Here is an 18,147-nt window from a genome sequence, read left to right on the forward strand (position 1 = left end):
CAATTGTTGAATGTTGTTTTAATATAATATAAAACAAGCTAGAAATGAGGACAGAAAACTTCCCTCACCTTCCCCAAAGAAATCCAAGATATATTCTAATGGTTGTAGCACTTACAATTAAGACTCTTTTTGCCAAAAGGGCTAATAAACACATTAGCTTTTAATTGCTGTAAATCATCCTAAATCCATAAATTCTCAATCAGGTGACTAAACTGATAAGGATGTTAGCTATTGTTAGACCATGTGTAAAAGAACCTGAAAATATTGGTCTGATTTTGTTATGCAACAGACGTCTTTGACAGTCCACAATTACTAGCAGACGACCCTCTCACTCTGTCAAAGACCTTGGAGTACTCATCTCAAAAAATGAGGACCCAGATTGTTGGGGGGGCAATAAGTTGACTTTGTAAAAAATATACAAATAGAATGAGACTATTGCCTTATACATTGTAAGCCGCCCTGAGAAGAGAAGGAGAAGGGCGGGGTATAAATGTAAACAAAAAAAAAATGATCTAAGTGCCAGAGCTCACTGTAACAGCATTGCTAGAAAACCATAAAGAGTTGTTAATCTAATCTTGCGTAGCTTCTTCTCCGGTAATATTGAACTGCAAACAAGGGCATATAAAACTTTTGCCAGACCAATTCTTGATCCATATGAATGAACTGAAAGGTGAGCAGACCTGCAATTTAGGACTTAATTTTATTAGTTGCAAAATATTTTTATAGTTATTTGAACAGATATTTGTGTACCCATCCTATTCTAGCAGACATCTATGGAATATGTCTTATCTAGATCTTAGTTGCCAACATGAAATTATTGAACAACACTTGAGCTAGACCATTCAGTTTCATCCATAATAGCTTAAAAGTACCGTATATACTCGAATATAAGCCGATCCGAGTATAAGCCGAGGTCCCCAATTTTACCCCAAAAACTGGGGTAAACTGGGGACTCGAGTATAAGCCGAGGGTGGGAAATGAGGCACCTACCGGTTGGGGAAAGCCTCCCTCCCTCAGCTGAGAAGGCTGGCGGCTCCCCTGCCCCGCCCTCTCACTGCACCGGCAGGGCTTCCGTCCGGTAAAATGTGAAAAAAAGAAAAAAAAAACTCGAGTATAAGCCGTATATACTCGAGTATAAGCCGAGGGGCTTAAAAAAAAACAAAACTCGAGTATAAGCCGTATAGACCCGAGTATAAGCCGAGGGGACGTTTTTCAGCACAAAAAACGTGCTGAAAAACTCGGCTTATACTCGAGTATATACGGTAATAGTTTTAATCCCATGACAATTATCAATTAACATAACCTGACCAAAGATTTGCATAAGTGCGTCTATTAATGATTTATAGCACCTTTTATGTACACTGAGAGCATATGCACCAAGACAAATTCCTTGTGTGTCCAATCACACTTGGCCAATAAATTCTATTCTATTCTATTCTATTCTATTCTATTCTATTCTATTCTATTCTATTCTATTCTATTCTATTCTATTCTATTCTATTCTAATGATTTATAGCACCTTTTAATGCAACGTTTTTCAAACTTGGCAACTTTTTCAATTACCAGAATTCCCCAGCCAATGGAAATGAGTGTTGAAGTCCAACATTTTTAAATTGCCGAGTTTCAGAAACACTATTTCAAAGTAATCTAACTTTTTGGTTGACATGAGAACCCAACAATGACTGATGTAGGAATTGAGATATGAGAAAACCCTGTGATTTATGCTGTTATCAGCATCTGTACTGGATTATAAATTCTCTCAATTTTAGAAGGATTTTAGCTTGAATATAATTTTCTATCTTTACCTAGATCTCCCCACCCAAGATTCAGGAACAAGCATCATTTATAAATCAAAAACATACTCCATCCTGAGGTACAGTTTGTGAATATTTCAATATTGTAATATTGTCTGTATATGAAAGGTTCAACCATATTCAAGTGATGACTCTGAAGGCCCAGTTCCATCTGCCAAGCAATGGCACTTCTCCTCAGAACTGATTCAAATTCAACTGAGGAGGAGAGAGTTAAGTTTCAACAAATATACTTGACAAGTGTTAAATATTTTTGCTGCAGCTGAGTAGTTTTTAAAAAATCATGTTGATGCATGAAATGAAGTGTCAAAGCTTTTGAAGTTTTTATTAATTCCTCTAATTTAGGAAATGTAAATGCAGCAGTGACAGGCAATTAACTAGGCGGCGGCAGTTGTCTAGCAGAAGTATCCTCTCAGCTAAGGTACTCTGATATAGCTCTTCTCTCCAGAAATATTGTATCTGAGAAGAAAGCCTGGATGTCAAATAGTTCCTCCGGTGCTTATTCTGTTCAATTTGAACAGAGGTTCATGTAATAACAAGGTAAGACCAAACAGCCCTTTGGATGCTACTGAGCTCCAAATCACATAATATCTAGTCAGATTGGCCAATGGTGAGGGGAAATGGGAGCTCTATGTCATCAACATCTGGAGGACTAGTGGTTGCACATTCCTGAAAGAACGAAATGTGAAATGTGAAGTCAGTAAAAAATTTGGTTTGGCCATTCATGTTGTACTATAGTGAGAAGAAAGAAAGCACTATGATTTACTGTAGACAGTCTCAGGAAATAATTCAAGAAAGAAAATAAGACGGATACATCAAACAAAAACTTAGTGCCATCACATTTTAAAATGTAACTAGATATATCAGCAGTTAGGACATTTATGGTTTACTTACATTTTGCTCCCAGGTAAAATAAAAGATTACTTAAAAGAAAGACAATTTAATTTTTTAACACTTTGGACAGACAATCTGTGGAACTTCAAATGTAGCCAAACTACAATTCCCAACATTACTCACTATTAACCCATGGTTCATGGGGCTGAGACTCATTTTCAATGTTTCTGTGGTTCAATTCTCCAGACGTAACATCTTGTAATTCACCATCCCATTCCTTACAACATTATTAAGCAACTTATGATTTCAAGGCAATTATGCCCTTCAGACTAATTTCATGCAGGCTTTGGTCTAATTTCAAAACTCCTCTGCAAGTGATGAATTCAGACATCTGTTAAGTCAGCGATTCTAAACCTGTGGGTCGGGACCCCGTTGGGGGGTCGAATGATGATTTGCCAGGGGTCACCTAAGACCATCGGAAATATGGGAAGTATACTTGCGAGTTGAAGAATCATGCTCCAATGGTTGACTCCACAAGCCAGCTGCAGGCTCTTCAAATCGCTAGCCGAATTCGGCTTCAGGTGCGATGAATTAAAAAAGAGAGAAATCTTTGCTCTGATGTCTCCCTCTCAAGCCAGCTGCAATCACTCCCAATCGCTAGCCTAATCTGGCTTCAGGCACGATAAACTTAATAGGGGAGGAGTCTCCGCTTTAATGCCTCCGTCCTCAAGGCAATCGCAAGCAGTTCAGATCGCTAGCCAATACGGCTTCAGGCACGATAAATTCAAAACGAAAATAATTTTATGGTTGGGGTCGCCACATTGTGGGGAATTGTATTAAAGGGGTTGCCACATCGTGGGGAATTGTATTAAAGGGGTCGCAGCACTATAAAGGTTGAGAACCACTGTGTTAAATTCTGCCAGTCTCTAATCTCTGCTGGCTTCCTACCGAGGATAGATAAAAACACGAGGATCTTTACTTTTTTACTTATTCTTCTCTTGCTTCAGCACCCTCTCGGTTGCTGTGTAGTCCCCAGTAAATTAACCAAGAGACAGATGGCCCTTCCTTAACAAAGGTTACTTTGCTCGATACTTAGCGTATGGTCACTGATTTATTTAATGGAAGATTCAAGGATTGATCCTTGACTCAGTATTTGTAGGCCAAATCTGAAGAGAATGGCATTATGTATTAGGCTGTGCTTCTTTCTTGCACTTTTTGCTGATAGCTGATTTTGCAAGAACCGGATGGTCCCTGCAGGCTGTGATTTGTTCATCACATAGAGAGTTGCAAAATTTGTTGTGGTGGTTAGAGAAGATGTAAACTCAGGGCCTAACCCTAATGGAGTCTTTGTCTTTCTGAATTAGCTCGTTGGAGAACTATCTCCCCCTTGTAGCGCTTCACAGGACTTGGAAAACAATTGAGAGCCATTTACACAGGATTTTTCCATAAAGTAATCGAAGAAAAAAATAAACAAAATCTGGTAACTTATTAAAATCATAAAATGGAGAAAAATGAAAGCAAAGAGAAATGGGATGATTGGGGACGGGAAGGGGGGGACACCAGTGGTGGAATTCAAATTTTTGTACTACTGGTTCTGTGGGCATGGCTTGGTGGGTGTGGTGTGGCTTGGTGGGCGTGGCTGGGGAAGGATACTGCAAAATCTCCATTCCCACCCTACTCTGGGGCCAGTCAGAGGTGGTATTTGCCGGGTCTCCGAACTACTGTATTTTTCAGCGTATAAGACGCACATTAGTTTTTGGGGAGGAAAATAAGAAAAAAACTGATTGGAAGGTGGATTTTCCTCCCGGAATACCCCCCCCCCAATCAGCTGTTTCCAGAGGTGAATTTTAGCAACAAGTTCCTTGGTTGTGAGCATTGTGCCTTGCTTTTTTTTTTTTTTTTGCTTCTGAAACTTTGTTTCAGAAAAAAACATTTTTTTCTGCCTCTGAAAGCCTCCAAAACAGAGCTTCAGAAAAAAGCCTCTGAAGCTCTGTTTGGGGGCTTCTTTTCTGAAGCTCTGTTTGAGGGCTTCTTTTCTGAAGCTTCGTTTCTCATGCTTTTTTCAGCCTCTGAAACCTCCGTTTGAGAAGCTGGGTGGGGTTACATTCGGAGTATAAGACGCACCCAGATTTTCACCCTCTTTTTGGAGGAAAAAAGGTGCATTTTATACTCCCAAAAATACGCTACTCAAAATTTCTGCTACCAGTTCTCCAGAACCTGTCAGAACCTGCCGAATTTTACCCCTGGGGGACACAGTATGCTGTGATTCTCCTAGACTGAATTTTCCAAGATTGCCTTTTGTGACCTTCCGACAAGCAAAGTCAATGGGGAAGCCAGATTCATGTAACAACCATGTTACTATCTTAACAAGTGCAATGATTCACTTAACAATTGTGACAAGAAAGGTTGTAAAATAGGGCAAAATTCATTTAACAAACGTCTTACTCAGCAACATAAATTTTGGGCTCAATTGTGGTCGTAAATCGAGGACTATCCATAGTTACATATCACAATTCTTCAGATATGATTATCCCACAGAATATGACTCATGTGCTTACTGCAATTATCATTAAATAACGAGAGGGGTTTTTTTGCAGATATAATAGCAAAGGAAGAATTCAAGCAGTAGCAATAAGAGAGATTAAGAACCACAAATTGAGAGAGGAAAGGCCCTTTTTATACCTAGTGATGACATACCAGTCCACCCTACCCCCCAAAAAAAATTATACGTGGCAGCAAGAGAACCAGTTAGGATTGCCAGCTTGCCAAAGGCTATACAATGGCAGTAAAGCAAAACAGATTTGACGTAACCTGGGAAATTGGCTGACAAGTATAAAGTAACCCCAAGGAGCCAAAGTCATCAGAATAAGTAAAGCACAAGAAACAAATACGAACAGACAAACAGAGCTCGGGAGCAGGAGTTTACACTCAGGGACACCAAGAGTTAGAAGCAAGCAAAGAGGGAGAAAGGCCAAAGAAAGTGTTGGTGTCAAATTTTATTGCAATCAACCCTAGCAACCGTGTTTTTCAACTCTGGCAATTTTTAAGATGTGTGGACTTCAAGTCCCAGAATTCCCTAGCCAGCAAAGCCAAATTCTGGGTGTTGAAGTCCACACATCTTAAAGTTGTGACGTTGAAAAACACCGCTATAGAACTCAATGGGAGAAAGATTCCTTAGCCTTTAGACTTCACTGCAGGGGTGAGGAGGATAGTAGGTAATACTAGAAGGCAAGCAACTTGGAGAAGAGATCCTTTCTATCTTCATAACTGCTGAGTGATTTCCCAGTTCCTTGATAATTGGGGTAGCCCTAGCGAACCATTCACGCTAGGAGGCCACAGGTGACAAGAAATGCACAGCAAATTCTGTGTGCTCTTTTTTTTTTTTAAATTTATATCCCGCCCTTCTCCGAAGACTCAGGGCGGCTTACATTGTGTTAAGCAAGTCAACTTTTATTGCCCCCAACAATCTGGGGGCAATTTTACCCACTGCATCCTCACTAGGAAGGAGTAACAGCTAGTTACTGCTAGAAAAATGGCAACAGGGGATTGTAAAGGAACCCATGTTCCGCATGTGACACTGCCTCAAAAGTGTGACAATAAGAAGGGAAGAGTAAATTATAAGTACAAATAGTATATAGGTGGTCCTTGATTTACAACAGCTTGTTTAGTGACAAGTCTGAAGTTACAACAGCACTAAAAAAAGTGACTTATGACCCCTTTTCATATCTACAACTGTTGCGGCATCCCCATCAGTGATGGGTTTCAAATTTTTTTGCTACCGGTTCTGTGGGTGTGGCTTGGTGGGTGTGGCTTGGTGGGCGTGGCAGGGGAAGGATACTGCAAAATCCCCATTTCCTCCCAATCAGCTGGGACTTGGGAGGCAGAGGATAGAGGCGGGGCCAGTCAGAATTTTTACTACCGGTTCTCCGAACTACTCAAAATTTCTGCTACCGGTTCTCCAGAACCTGCTGAAACCCACCTCTCATCCCCATGGTCACGTAATCAAAATCCAGACGCTTGGCAGATTTATAATTTTGTTTTTACAAATAAAAACAAAAGTAGCACAGATATAAATTATAATTTCCCCTTGGAGCGAGGGAAAAATGCTGGATAAGTTCACAAGTAAGCCCTAGCTAGTTGCAGTGGGTCATCTGAGCCCACCCTTAAAATAATAGAACATAGCAGAGAAGCAGTTAGTTTGGCAGAGAAACTACAAAGTCACTAATGAAGATGAATATGCATGTCCCAGGATAGTGTTGCAGGATCCAATCTGGGTTGGTCACCAGGACCAGAGGTTTTGTCTTCTGAGCTTTCGGACTCATGCTGGAGCCCATCCTCAGGGAACGTCTCTCTAGCCTGGGAAGATGAAGATGGGCTCCAGCACAAGTCCAAAAGCTCGGAAGACAAAACCTCTGGTCCCCGTGGCCGACCCAGGTTGGATCCTGCAACTACAAGGCCATTGCGGAAATCTTCCCATATTTCAGAAATACAGTTTATAATATAAAATTACTCATGCAAATGGAAATGGGTCATTTTTAGAAGGCGTAAAGGAGCAGGTAAATAGATCTGATGGGTCCTTTCAAAAAATATTTACCACTAATAGCATTTACTCGTTTCAAGGACATTTATACTGTACTATTAAACTGGCCTCTTTGGGGCATTATTCAGCAGCTCAGCCTTTCCCATATATTATAAAAATCTCATCAACACAGGTGTTTGGGTCAGCACTAAAATGTTAACTGAGCCCACTTTTGCTGATGTGGACTGTCTAATAATACTTTCCTTCCACAGAACCTCTTCCTTCCAGCCATCCCCTTCTAAATACTGCACTAAATTTTAACATCACTACAAAAGTTATCACTAACAGTTTGCAGACTTTTTTGTATGTGTTAATTTTTGAGCAGACGAGAATTTTCTACCACAACAAACATCACAAAAGCTGTTTCTGCTTTAGAAAAATTAGCAAGGAAAGAATGGGAAGCAGAATTTGAACAGAAGATGGCCAATTTCCATTGGGGGGAAAAAAGCCACAAATCTTGGGCTATGATTTCTCTGGATTACAGGTAGTTCTCGACTTAAAATGGCAATTGATCCTGCAATTTTGCTTGTAAGTTATGACGGTTGTTAAGGTTACCACACGACCAGCCCAATTTTATGACTTTTTTTGTGGCAGTCATAAAGCAAGTCCATTGTTCACTATGGCATGTTTTTTGCAGAAATCCATCAAAAATGTCACAAATCGCAGTCATGTGACCGTAGGGCGCTGCAAATGGCCATAAACATGAGCCAAGCTGATTGCCGAGTGCTCAAAATGTGGTCTCGTGATGGGGAGGGTGAAATTGTAACTTCAAATCTGGGTTAGAAATGGCTTTTTCGAGGTCCCTCGTAACTTTGAGTGGTTGCTAATTAACTGATTATAAGTTGAGGACCATCTAGAAAAGCAAAGCAGTTGAGGTAAAATCCAGGAAGAGATCTTACTTGAAGAGATGGTAACTGGTACACAGTATACCGGTAATTTGAGGACACCTGGTATAGATATTGAACCCAATTCTGGTTCTAATAAGATGACTCAATAAGAGTTCTCCTAGAAAGCCATGCATGATGCTGGGAACTTTGTAAGAATAAAAGTCAAATATAAACACATCAACTTTATACTCTTTTTGAAAGCTGAGCAGAATTAAGGAAACAGTGGGACTAGAAGATAAGAGTAAATCAAAGAGCTCCGACCAGATCCAGCAAAACTTATTCAAATCTAGGCTTACTGGCTGGCCTTTAGCCAGCTACTGTCTAGGTACAATATCTGGAGACTATTTTATTTATTGCTCTTAAAAGAATTACTGTATTTTTCAGACTATAAGACGTACCCCCCCACACCAAAAAAAAGTGGGTGGAAATTTCTGTGCGTCTTATAAACCGAATACAGGCCTGTTTTTGGCCTCCTGAACCCTCCGTGTGTCCTATTTTTGCTCTCGCCAGCCCACAGAAGCACTCTGAAGGCCAAACATGGGTCGAGGGTTTGGCCCCATTTTTCGCCTGCAAAGTGCTTCTGGGGGCCGGGGAGGGCGAAAACAGGATGTGTGGGGGCCAAAAACTATTTTTTCCCTTGTTTTTCTCCTCTAAATCTAGGTGCTTCTTATAGTTTGACAAATGCGGTATCTCAGCAATGTAATACACTGAAGCATTTTGAGAAGTAAATTGTAATTCAATATTCAAAAATGAGAATAGCATTTGATGTCCAGTACTGGAAAATGAAGATGTAAAAAAAAAAGCAAGCTTTAATTCCCATTTCATGAAGGACTCGGCCATTAGGGCTACAAAAAGTATTCAGAATGAATATATTTTGCATACCTGGAACGCTTTGCAATTTGCAAAGCGCGCCTCATCAAATTTTTAATAATGCAATCATGTCTTCTGCAAGACTCCTCTATTCAAAAGCTTCTCCTGGCTGTCTCCACATACACGCTCACTTTGCAAAGTCTTATCCATGGCCATTTACATTAAAAGACTTTGTGTGTCACAACTGTGGCTTGGTCAAAGGGCAGCCATTTCTAATTCCTCCCAGTGCTTGGGAGGGTGCTATTGAGAAAACAGAGCAGCGTTGGAGAAAGAAGGATCAATTCCCAGGCAACTAATTTACAACAGATTTGGGGGAATCAGCTGATTAGAGGGATTTAATTAAGCCTTCATGTTACAGGTCAATTTACAACAGTTCATTTAGTGACCATTGAAAGTTACAACAGTCCTGAAAAAAGTGACTTATGCCTGTTTCCATGCTTATGACTTTTGCAGCATTCCCATGGTCACGTGATCAAAATTTGGATGCTTGGCAATTGATTTATATTTATGATACTTGCAGTGTCCTGGAGTCATGTGATCACACTTTGTGACATTCTTACAAGCAAAGTCAATGGGGAATCCAGATTCACTTAATCTTGTTACTTACCCTTAACTGCACTGATTCACTTTACTGTGGCAAGAAAGGTTGCCAATGGGGGCAAAATTCATTTAGCAACAGAAATTGTGGGCTCAGTTGTGGACATAAGTCAAGGACTACCTGTACGATTATGTATCCACAGTGGTTGGCAAATTAGTATTGCTCCAGGTCCTTATGGTGAAACAGGTCACCTGATAAGGCCTAAAGACGCGTACCTTTTCTGCTATGGTGCCTTCCTTAAGAAACAGCCTCCCTCAAAAGATACGGCTGAGCCTGACTCTATTAGCCTTTAGGAAGGAGGTGAAGACTGGCTTTTCCCCAGGCAGTGAGGCCAGGATATATTGATTTGATAATTAAGATCCAGTTTCGCTCTCTCTCTCTTAGACCACATAAAGTCAGAGCTACCTTGAATTTCTCAAACTTTTTGTTGTGGTCCGCCAGCAGCCTGCGGAGCTGCCAGCGGAGTCGGACAGCGATGAGGCTGAGGAAGAACATGGGCCAGTCTTGGAGGCTGTAGAAGGCCCAGATGAGGACTCTGTGTCGGAGGCAGAGATGGGGCCAGGGCCATCGGGGAGTGATGTGCGGACTTTAAAGCCTCCAGAGGCTGACAGTAGTGAGGCAGAGGAACAGAAGCCTGTTCCTAATGCACGCATGAGAAGAGCTGCCAGCAGGCAAGAGCAGCTCAAGCAAAGAGGACGACTCGGGAGTAGGGCCAAGAGATGATTGGCCCCTCCCATAAGGCTTAAAAGACCAGCAACAGCGTTTGGGCTCTTTGTCGGAAAACAACGTTGATAGAATTGCTCTTTGTCTTGCTGCATTTATTTCTTGTCGGCATCTTCTGCTTTTGAACTTTTGCCAAGAAAAGCCTTTGGCAGTTTGCCTAATTAGACCAAGGTTGGTGATAAGACTGAAGACTTGTGTTATGAAGAATTTGTTTTGATTTAGTTTGGACTAGGCTGAGAATGAGTTAATTCTCCGCTGTTCTAATGAAGTCTGTTTTTTGAACTGAGTGCATGTACTACTACCTACTTGGGCCTGGGTCACAGCACTTTTCTTTCTTCTGAAATAAGTTCATGTTTTACTAATGGTCACCTCATATTTGCTTCAAGGCTCTTCTACAGTTGCCTTGTAATCTAAGAGCTAATGCTTTTCTCCATTTGCCAAGAAAAAGAGTTTGGATTGAATGATGGAGACAGTATCAATGAAGCTCAAGAGGTTAAAAACACTTACCTAGGATTTCCACTTTAAAAGTGTTGAGAAACATTGTCTTAAACACTAACCTTATTATGCCTTCATAAGCTTCTCTAGGTTTGATCTCTTTTCCCTGAATGCATAGTGGTGACTTTAGTGCATATAGGATTTCAGAGAAAAGATTCTGGAGCTCTACACTATGAACTGAAATTAAATGTTAAAAGAATAACAATTGAAAACAGGTCCAATTCTGGTTAAACAAATTGATAAAATAAGCCAGAATGGGTATAAAATGGCTGTAGAACTGTAACCCAACACATCTGATGCACTAAGCTAGTAAAAATAAGACAGAACATTAAATTTTAAAAGGGAATATCTGTTTTCTTTATAATGCATTCCTACTATTAGAAGCAAGCTCTTCTGAGCTAAGTGGCATTAAAACTATTCCAGATATAGTTTTTTTTTAAAATCATGATTTATTAGATTAACATCTTTTCTTCAAAAAGCTGAAGGCAGTTTCCATAGAGATCCCCCTTCATTTTATTCCAACAACAGCCTTGTGAAGTAGGCTGGGCCAAGAGAAAGTGCGTGGCCCACAGTTACTCTGTAAGATGCCATGGATAAAAATGACCTTGAATGTTGGTCTCTCTAACGGCTAGCCCTTGTGTAACTATATCACAGCATTCCTATTTTCAGCTACCTTGAATTTAAGAAATCAGGAAACACACACAGTTGTCCTACTCCAACTTTTTAAACACATATCTTATTAAAGATATGTTAAGATATATTAAAGATACAACAAAAGAGACAACAAAAGATACAACAAAAGACGGCAAGGAAGTAACAGGCAACAGAAAGCAGAGCTGCTTAACTCATTCTTTGCACTGGTCGTCACGCAAAAAGAAACTATAGCCCAGCCTACCAGAAACATAACTGTAAAAAACAGACTGGAAATAAAAGTTAAAATAAGCAAAAAAAATAGTGAGAGAACAACAGTCTGATCTTGATGAATACAAACCACCAGGACGTGACAAGATTACATCCCAGAGTTCTAAAGGAGCTGGTAGATGTCATCTCAGAACCATTGCATCACATCTTTCAAAAATCCTGAAACATTGGGAAACTACCAGAGGACTGGAAAAGAGCTGATGTGGTTCCCATCTTCAAAAAAGGGAAAAAAACCAGACCCAGGAAACTACAGATCAATCCGCCTAACATCAATACCCGGGAAGATACTGGAAAAGATAATTAAAAAACAGATCTGCCAACACCTATAAATGAGTAAAGTAATAACTAGCAGTCAGCACAGCTTTGTTAAAAACAGATCATGCCAAACCAATCTTATCTCATTCTTCAACATAGTGACTAAATTAGTAGACCAGCGAAATACTGTGGACATAATATACTTAGACTTCAGCAAGGCATTCGACAAAGTAGACCACAACTTACTTCTTCATAAGCTAGAAAAAAGTGGGATAGCTTTACCACCAGATGGATTTGCAACTGGCTGACAAACCGTAGTTAGATGAGGGAATAGAAAGGGAACTCACCAAATTTGCAGATGATGCTAAGCTGGCAGGAATATCTAACACCTTAGAAGTTAGGCTCAAAATCCAGATGAATCTTGACAGACTTGAACACTGGGCCCTATCTAACAAAATGAAATTCAATGTAGAGAAAAGTAAAGTCTTACACTTAGACAAGAAAAACCAAAAGCAAACATATAAACTGGGGGAAACCAGGTTTAATAGCAGTGACTGTGAGAGGGATCTTGGAGTCTTAGTGGACAATCAGCTAAATATGAGCCAGCAATGTGCAGCAGCAGCTAAAAAAACCAACACAATCCTAAATTGCATTAAAAGAGGGATACAATCAAGATCAAGTGATGTACTAATACTACTCTATAAAGCCCTAGTAAGACCACACCTAGAATACTGCATCCAGTTTTGGTCACCACACTATAAAAAAGTGTTGAGACTCTAGAAAAAGTGCAGAGGAGAGCAACCAGGATGATTAGGGGACTGGAGAATAAAAAATATGAAGAACGGTTACATGAACTGGGCATGGCTAGTTTAGTGAAGAGAAGGCCAGGGGAGACATGATAGCCATCTTCCAATACTTCAGGGGCTGCCACAGAGAGGAGGGGTCAAACTGTTTTCCAAAGCACCTGAAGGCCAGACAAGGAATAATGGATGGAAACTGACCAAGGAGAGATTTAACCTAGAAATGAGGAAGAACTTTCTGACAGTGAGAACAACCAACTAATGGAACAGTTTGAATTCGGAAGTTGTGAGAGCTTATTATTTGAGACTTTCAAGAAAAGATTGGACTCCCATTTGTCAGAAAAGGTGTAGGGTCTCCTGCTTGAGCAGGGGATTGGACTAGATGACCTATAAGGTCCCTTCCAATTCTGTTCATCTGTAATATAAAAAAGGAAGTGGGCTACCACTTTCCAGAAGCACACTCTTCCAACATTTTATAATATATAATTTATAAAACTGCCTTTGGCCTCACATCTTAGAAAGTAAAAATAGTAGGTGATAATGGGTCAAAAGCATTATTTGGAAATCCATTCCACGGTTCATAGACAATTGGCAGTGAAAACTGATACAAGAAAAACCCAGTTCATCAGCATAGTGATTTGATGATAACCACAGCACAACCAGCCCTCTCCCCAAGGTGACACTGTCCACAACAAAATGCTAAGTTTTCCTACTCCTTAATTTAAGAAACTCAAGATTTACTCCTTGGAGTACTGCTGGTAGTTCAATAGACCACCGATAGGACTGACCTTCTGTGCCTCTTAAGGCATTGTAAAATAAAAATAGGTGGAGGCTTAACCACAAATAAATGAGGTTGCCCCTTTCCCACAGCATTCAGAACTTCCCCAGATATACCCCAGATCAGGGGTCTCCAACCGTGGCAACTTTAAGACTTCAACTCCCAGAATTCCTCAGCCAGCACTTACCAACTTTAAGACTTGTGGACTTCAACTCCCAGAATTCCTCAGCCAGCAAAGCTGTCTGGGGAATTCTGGAAGTTGAAGTCCACAAGTCTTAAAGTTGCCAAGGTTGGAGACCCCTGCCCCAGATGATGCCTTCCAGCATTGTGAGGACTACAATTCCCAGGATTTCTACAGCCTTCCTTAAAAAAAAAAAAAATCCTGAGGCTTCTACCCGAGCAATTCTCTCCCCCGTATTGGCCCTGACATCCCCCGTGGGAAACAAATACTGTAAACAACACCCCCTCTCTCCAGGAGGTTGCGCCTACGTCTTTGCTAGGCAGAAAGAAAGAAAGAAAGAAAGAAAGAAAGAAAGAAAGAAAGAAAGAAAGAAAGAAAGAAAGAAAGAAAGAAAGAAAGGAAAAGACCACGCACCCTTCGCCCTTCGTGGTCCTCATCTGCTCAATACTGAGAAGCTGGAGCCAGGCCCCCTTCCTACCAACCGAGAAGGCACGAGACACGAAAGCCCTCTGAGCATCTTTATATCCGCCCGGAGCTTTACGCACTTCCGCCAGCGTCAGAGAGCTTTCCCGGTTCAAAAGGGTCCCGCTTCCGCCCTTAGATGAAATGACAACGGATTCTTGGCAATTTCAAACAGGCGGTTTTAAAAAAACAAACAAACAAAAGAAACCACCCCCCGCCCCCCGTTAGTTCTAGGCGTGTTTGGTGTCTGCCTTCTTCGGAAATTCTAGGAAAAGCGAGAAGGAGGAGGAGGCTTACTTTCTTCATTAGACAACTAGAGAATCAGGCAGTACCATTAAAAGCTAACAGGCTTATTAGGCAATCCTGTGCGCGCTTCCATTTCGAAATAGCCCCCTCCCCCGGGATTTCAACTGTATTTATTCTCAGATAAATGAGTACTGTACAGCGTGGACATTTTACAACAGCATGAGCTTTCTAGAGTCTATTCTTGATGTTTTTGATGTGGTCATAAAATGGAGCACAATTTACTTAAATGCCTCGCTTAGCAACAGAAATTTTAGGGTCAGTTATGGTTGTAAGACTACCAGTACCACCCATGACTTTTAAAAAACGAATTACTCAGAAAGGTAGTTTCTAAGTATTTTAAGTACATTGAATATCCTCGAGTACAATCTACTCAAATACCAATATATAAAATGTCATTTTATTAAAGTGTTATTTTGGAGCTCTTCGGATTTCCAAGCCTAATGCCAAATAATCAAGGGTACTTGGTGCTAATCCTTATAGTGGTTGACAAGCAGGCAAGGAGAAGAGACATTTGAAGGAGAAGATAAGTTTTGGATGACTGTAGCTGGCGAAGACAACGTGGGACTAAAATTAAAAATAAAGGAAACCAAAGTAACAACAGCTACAGCAACCAATCTTAAAGCAGTTAGCAGTTAGCACTTAGACTTATATACTGCTTTACAGTGCTTTGCAGCCCTCTCTAAGCGGTTTACAGAGTCAGCCTATTGCCTCCAACAATCTGGGTCCTCATTTTACTGACCTCCGAAGGATGAATCAACTTTGAGCCTGGTGAGATTCGATCTGCCAAACTGCTGGTAGCCGGTAATAGAGCAGAAACAGCTTGCAGTACTGGACTCTAACCACTGCCCCACTCTTTAACAAAGAATACATTGAAATAGTAGATACTTCTGCCTTTTAGGATCAACCATCAACCGTATTGTTTTCATGGATCACTGACTTGTGGTGACAAAGGGGCTTGTGCAGCTCAGTGAAGCCATGAGTTACGTGGTGTAGGGCCACTCGGGATGGAAAGGTCATGGTAGAGAGTTCTAACAAAAAATGGTGCACTGAAGAAGGAAATGGCAATCCATTCCAGTATCCTTGCTAAGAAAAGTCTATGGTAAGTATCAAAAGGCTAAAAGATATGATGTCAGAAGATGAGCCCCTCAGGATGGAAGGTCTCCAACGTGCTACTGGGGGAGACTGCAGGGCATTTACAAGTAGCTCCAGAAAGAGTGAAGCGGCTGGTCCAAAGCCGAAAGGACGCTCAGCAGTGGACATGTCTGGTGGTGAAAGGAAAGTCTGATAAGGTAAAGAACAATATTGCATAAGAACCTGGCATGTAAGATCTATGAATCAAGGTAAGCTGGATGTGGTCAAAGATGAGATGACAAGATTGAACGTCAACATCTTGGGAATCAGTGAACTAAAGTGGATGGGAATGGATGAATTTAATTTAGATGACCATTATATTTACCAGTAATTACTGTGGGCATGAATCCCTTACAGCAGGGGTGTCAAACTACGGGGTGCTTAGTTCTGGCTCTGCAGGGTCACCCTGGAAACAGAGAAGGACTGGCCCACGGTGCCTCAGTCACCAAAAATGGAGCTTGCGAGGGTCACAGACAGCCCTCCCGAGCTCTATTTTTGCTGGCAGAGGGTTGCAGGAGGCCGTTGCAAGGGAAAACAGATCTCGGGAGCCCGTTTTTGCTGGCAGAGCACTCGGGCCACCACAGGTGCCCCTGACATGAGTGATATTGAGTTGGCCACGCCCCCTCCTCCCCCCAAGGTCAAACACAAGCCTAATGCTACCCTCAATGAAATTGAGTTTGACACCCCTGCCTTAGGGGAAATGAAGTAGCCTTCATAGTCAATCAAAGAATGGGAAAAGCGGTACAGGATAGTCCTTGACTTACAACAGTTTATTTAGTGATTGTTCAAAGTTAAAACAGCACTGAAAAAAGTGCCTTATGACCGTTTTTCACACGTATGACCATTCTAGCATCCCCATGGTCATTTGATCAAAATTCAGATGCTTGGCAACTGACTCATATTTATGATGATTGCCATATTCTGAGGTCACGTGATCATCATTTGTTACCTGACAAGCAAAGGTAACCAGATTCACTTAACAACCATGTTACTAACTTAAAAACTGCAGTGATTCACTTAATGACTATAGCAAGAAAGATTGTAAAATGGGGCAAAGCTCACTTAGCAAATGTTTCAGTTCGCAATAGAAATTTTGGGCTCAGTTGTGGTCATTAGTCAAGGACCACTTGTACTGGGATTACAGTCTCAAAAATGACAGAATGATTTCGGTTCAAATACAAGACAAACCATTCAACATCACAGTAATCCAAGTCTATGTCACAACCACTGATGCCGAAGAGGCTAAAGCTGACTGGTTCTGCGAAATATTCTGCAGACTAGTATTTGGTGCTGTGGATGGGTGCCACAGAGTTAGGAGTCGAGCAAGTGCCACAGGTGGGCCACAACAGTATCCGGATGCTGGAGACAGGCACTTTGAAGCCTGGGTTGGTGGGTGAAAAAGTGGCAGGAGCAATTTCGCAGTTGACTTTGCTTGTGGGAAGCAGGCAGGGAAAGGTGCAAATGGTGATCACATGATCATTGGAAGCTGTAACCATTATAATGGAAGTTGATTGCCATATGATTGTGACAACCCTGCGATGATCACAGCTTTGGTTGTAAGTCCCCATCATCAGCACCATTGTAACTTTGACCAATTATGGAGCAAGTGGTCGCACCCGAGGACTCCTACACCCAAAGACATATTGCAGTATATTTAGTTTTTGGCTTAGTGTATTATGCAGAGGCCAAAGAATTGAGGCCTTTGAACTCTGGTGCTGGAAAAGACTCCTGCAAGTCCCTTGGACTGCAAGGCGAACAAACAAGTCAGTCCTAGAGGAGATCAGTTCTGACTGCTCTTTAGAAGGCCAGACCCTGAAGATGAAACTGGCCACCTAATGAGAAGAAAGGACTCGCTGGAGAAGAGCCTAATGCTGGGAATGATTGAGGGCAAAAGAAGAAGGGGACGACAGAGAATGAGGTGACTGGATGGAGTCACTGAAGCAATAGGCGTGAACGTAAATGACTCTAGAGGATGGTAGAGGATAGGAAGGCCTGGAGGAACGTTGTCCATGGGGTCGTAATGGGTCGGACACGACTTCGCAACTAACAACAACAACATTATGCAAACTCTGACCGTATTGAAAAAAAACCATAGTTTAATGCGATATATGAACTATGAATAAAGTATTCTGTAGAGAGTAAAAGTTATACCAATGGTATAACTTTTAATTTGTTTTTTTATCTAATTGACATCTCATTCTATCAAGTTCTTTGTCTGCCTGTATACTTCATCCCTAACTCACTGTCACCATTTTTCTCTGCAATGTTTTTTGAAATATTTCCGCAGAGCTCATAATAAACTGGAGATAGGCTCAATGGGGCTGTTTCATTGTTAATTCATTCTGTTCAAAAAAAAAACATTTCAAGGCAAATGGGAGATGTATCACTTTATATATTAGATAAATGTGAAGCACATGTGGCAGAATGAATTTGTTTTCTGTCATATATCTTTTTAACTTATTTGTCTACATGTATATTTTAAAATTCTATTGAAGGCAACCAGTTTAAGAGACAAA

At 41.0% G+C, this 18,147-nt stretch overlaps 1 protein-coding gene across 4 annotated transcripts in view; it reads right to left on the minus strand.

Moving 5' to 3' along the window:
* The window catches only part of WASHC1 (WASH complex subunit 1), a 68,086-nt gene extending 53,814 nt beyond the window's left edge, over positions 1-14,272 (minus strand). Inside the window, exons 1-2 of one of the 4 annotated variants that reach the window (XM_058190189.1) lie at positions 14,168-14,205; positions 12,321-12,419 (exon numbers count right to left, since the gene is read on the minus strand). Coding sequence is in view for 1 of the 4 variants with exons in the window: in XM_058190188.1 (XP_058046171.1) it covers positions 12,321-12,417; positions 14,147-14,169 (120 nt within the window). In the remaining 3 variants the exon portion in view is untranslated. Of the gene's footprint in view, positions 1-12,320; positions 12,422-14,146 lie in introns of all 4 variants that reach the window. The other 3 variants (XM_058190188.1, XM_058190191.1, XM_058190190.1) reach the window with 3 other exon arrangements.
* Between the last annotated feature and the right edge of the window lie 3,875 nt (positions 14,273-18,147).

Source organism: Ahaetulla prasina, chromosome 7, assembly GCF_028640845.1.
Source record: "Ahaetulla prasina isolate Xishuangbanna chromosome 7, ASM2864084v1, whole genome shotgun sequence".
Taxonomy (NCBI): domain Eukaryota; kingdom Metazoa; phylum Chordata; class Lepidosauria; order Squamata; family Colubridae; genus Ahaetulla; species Ahaetulla prasina.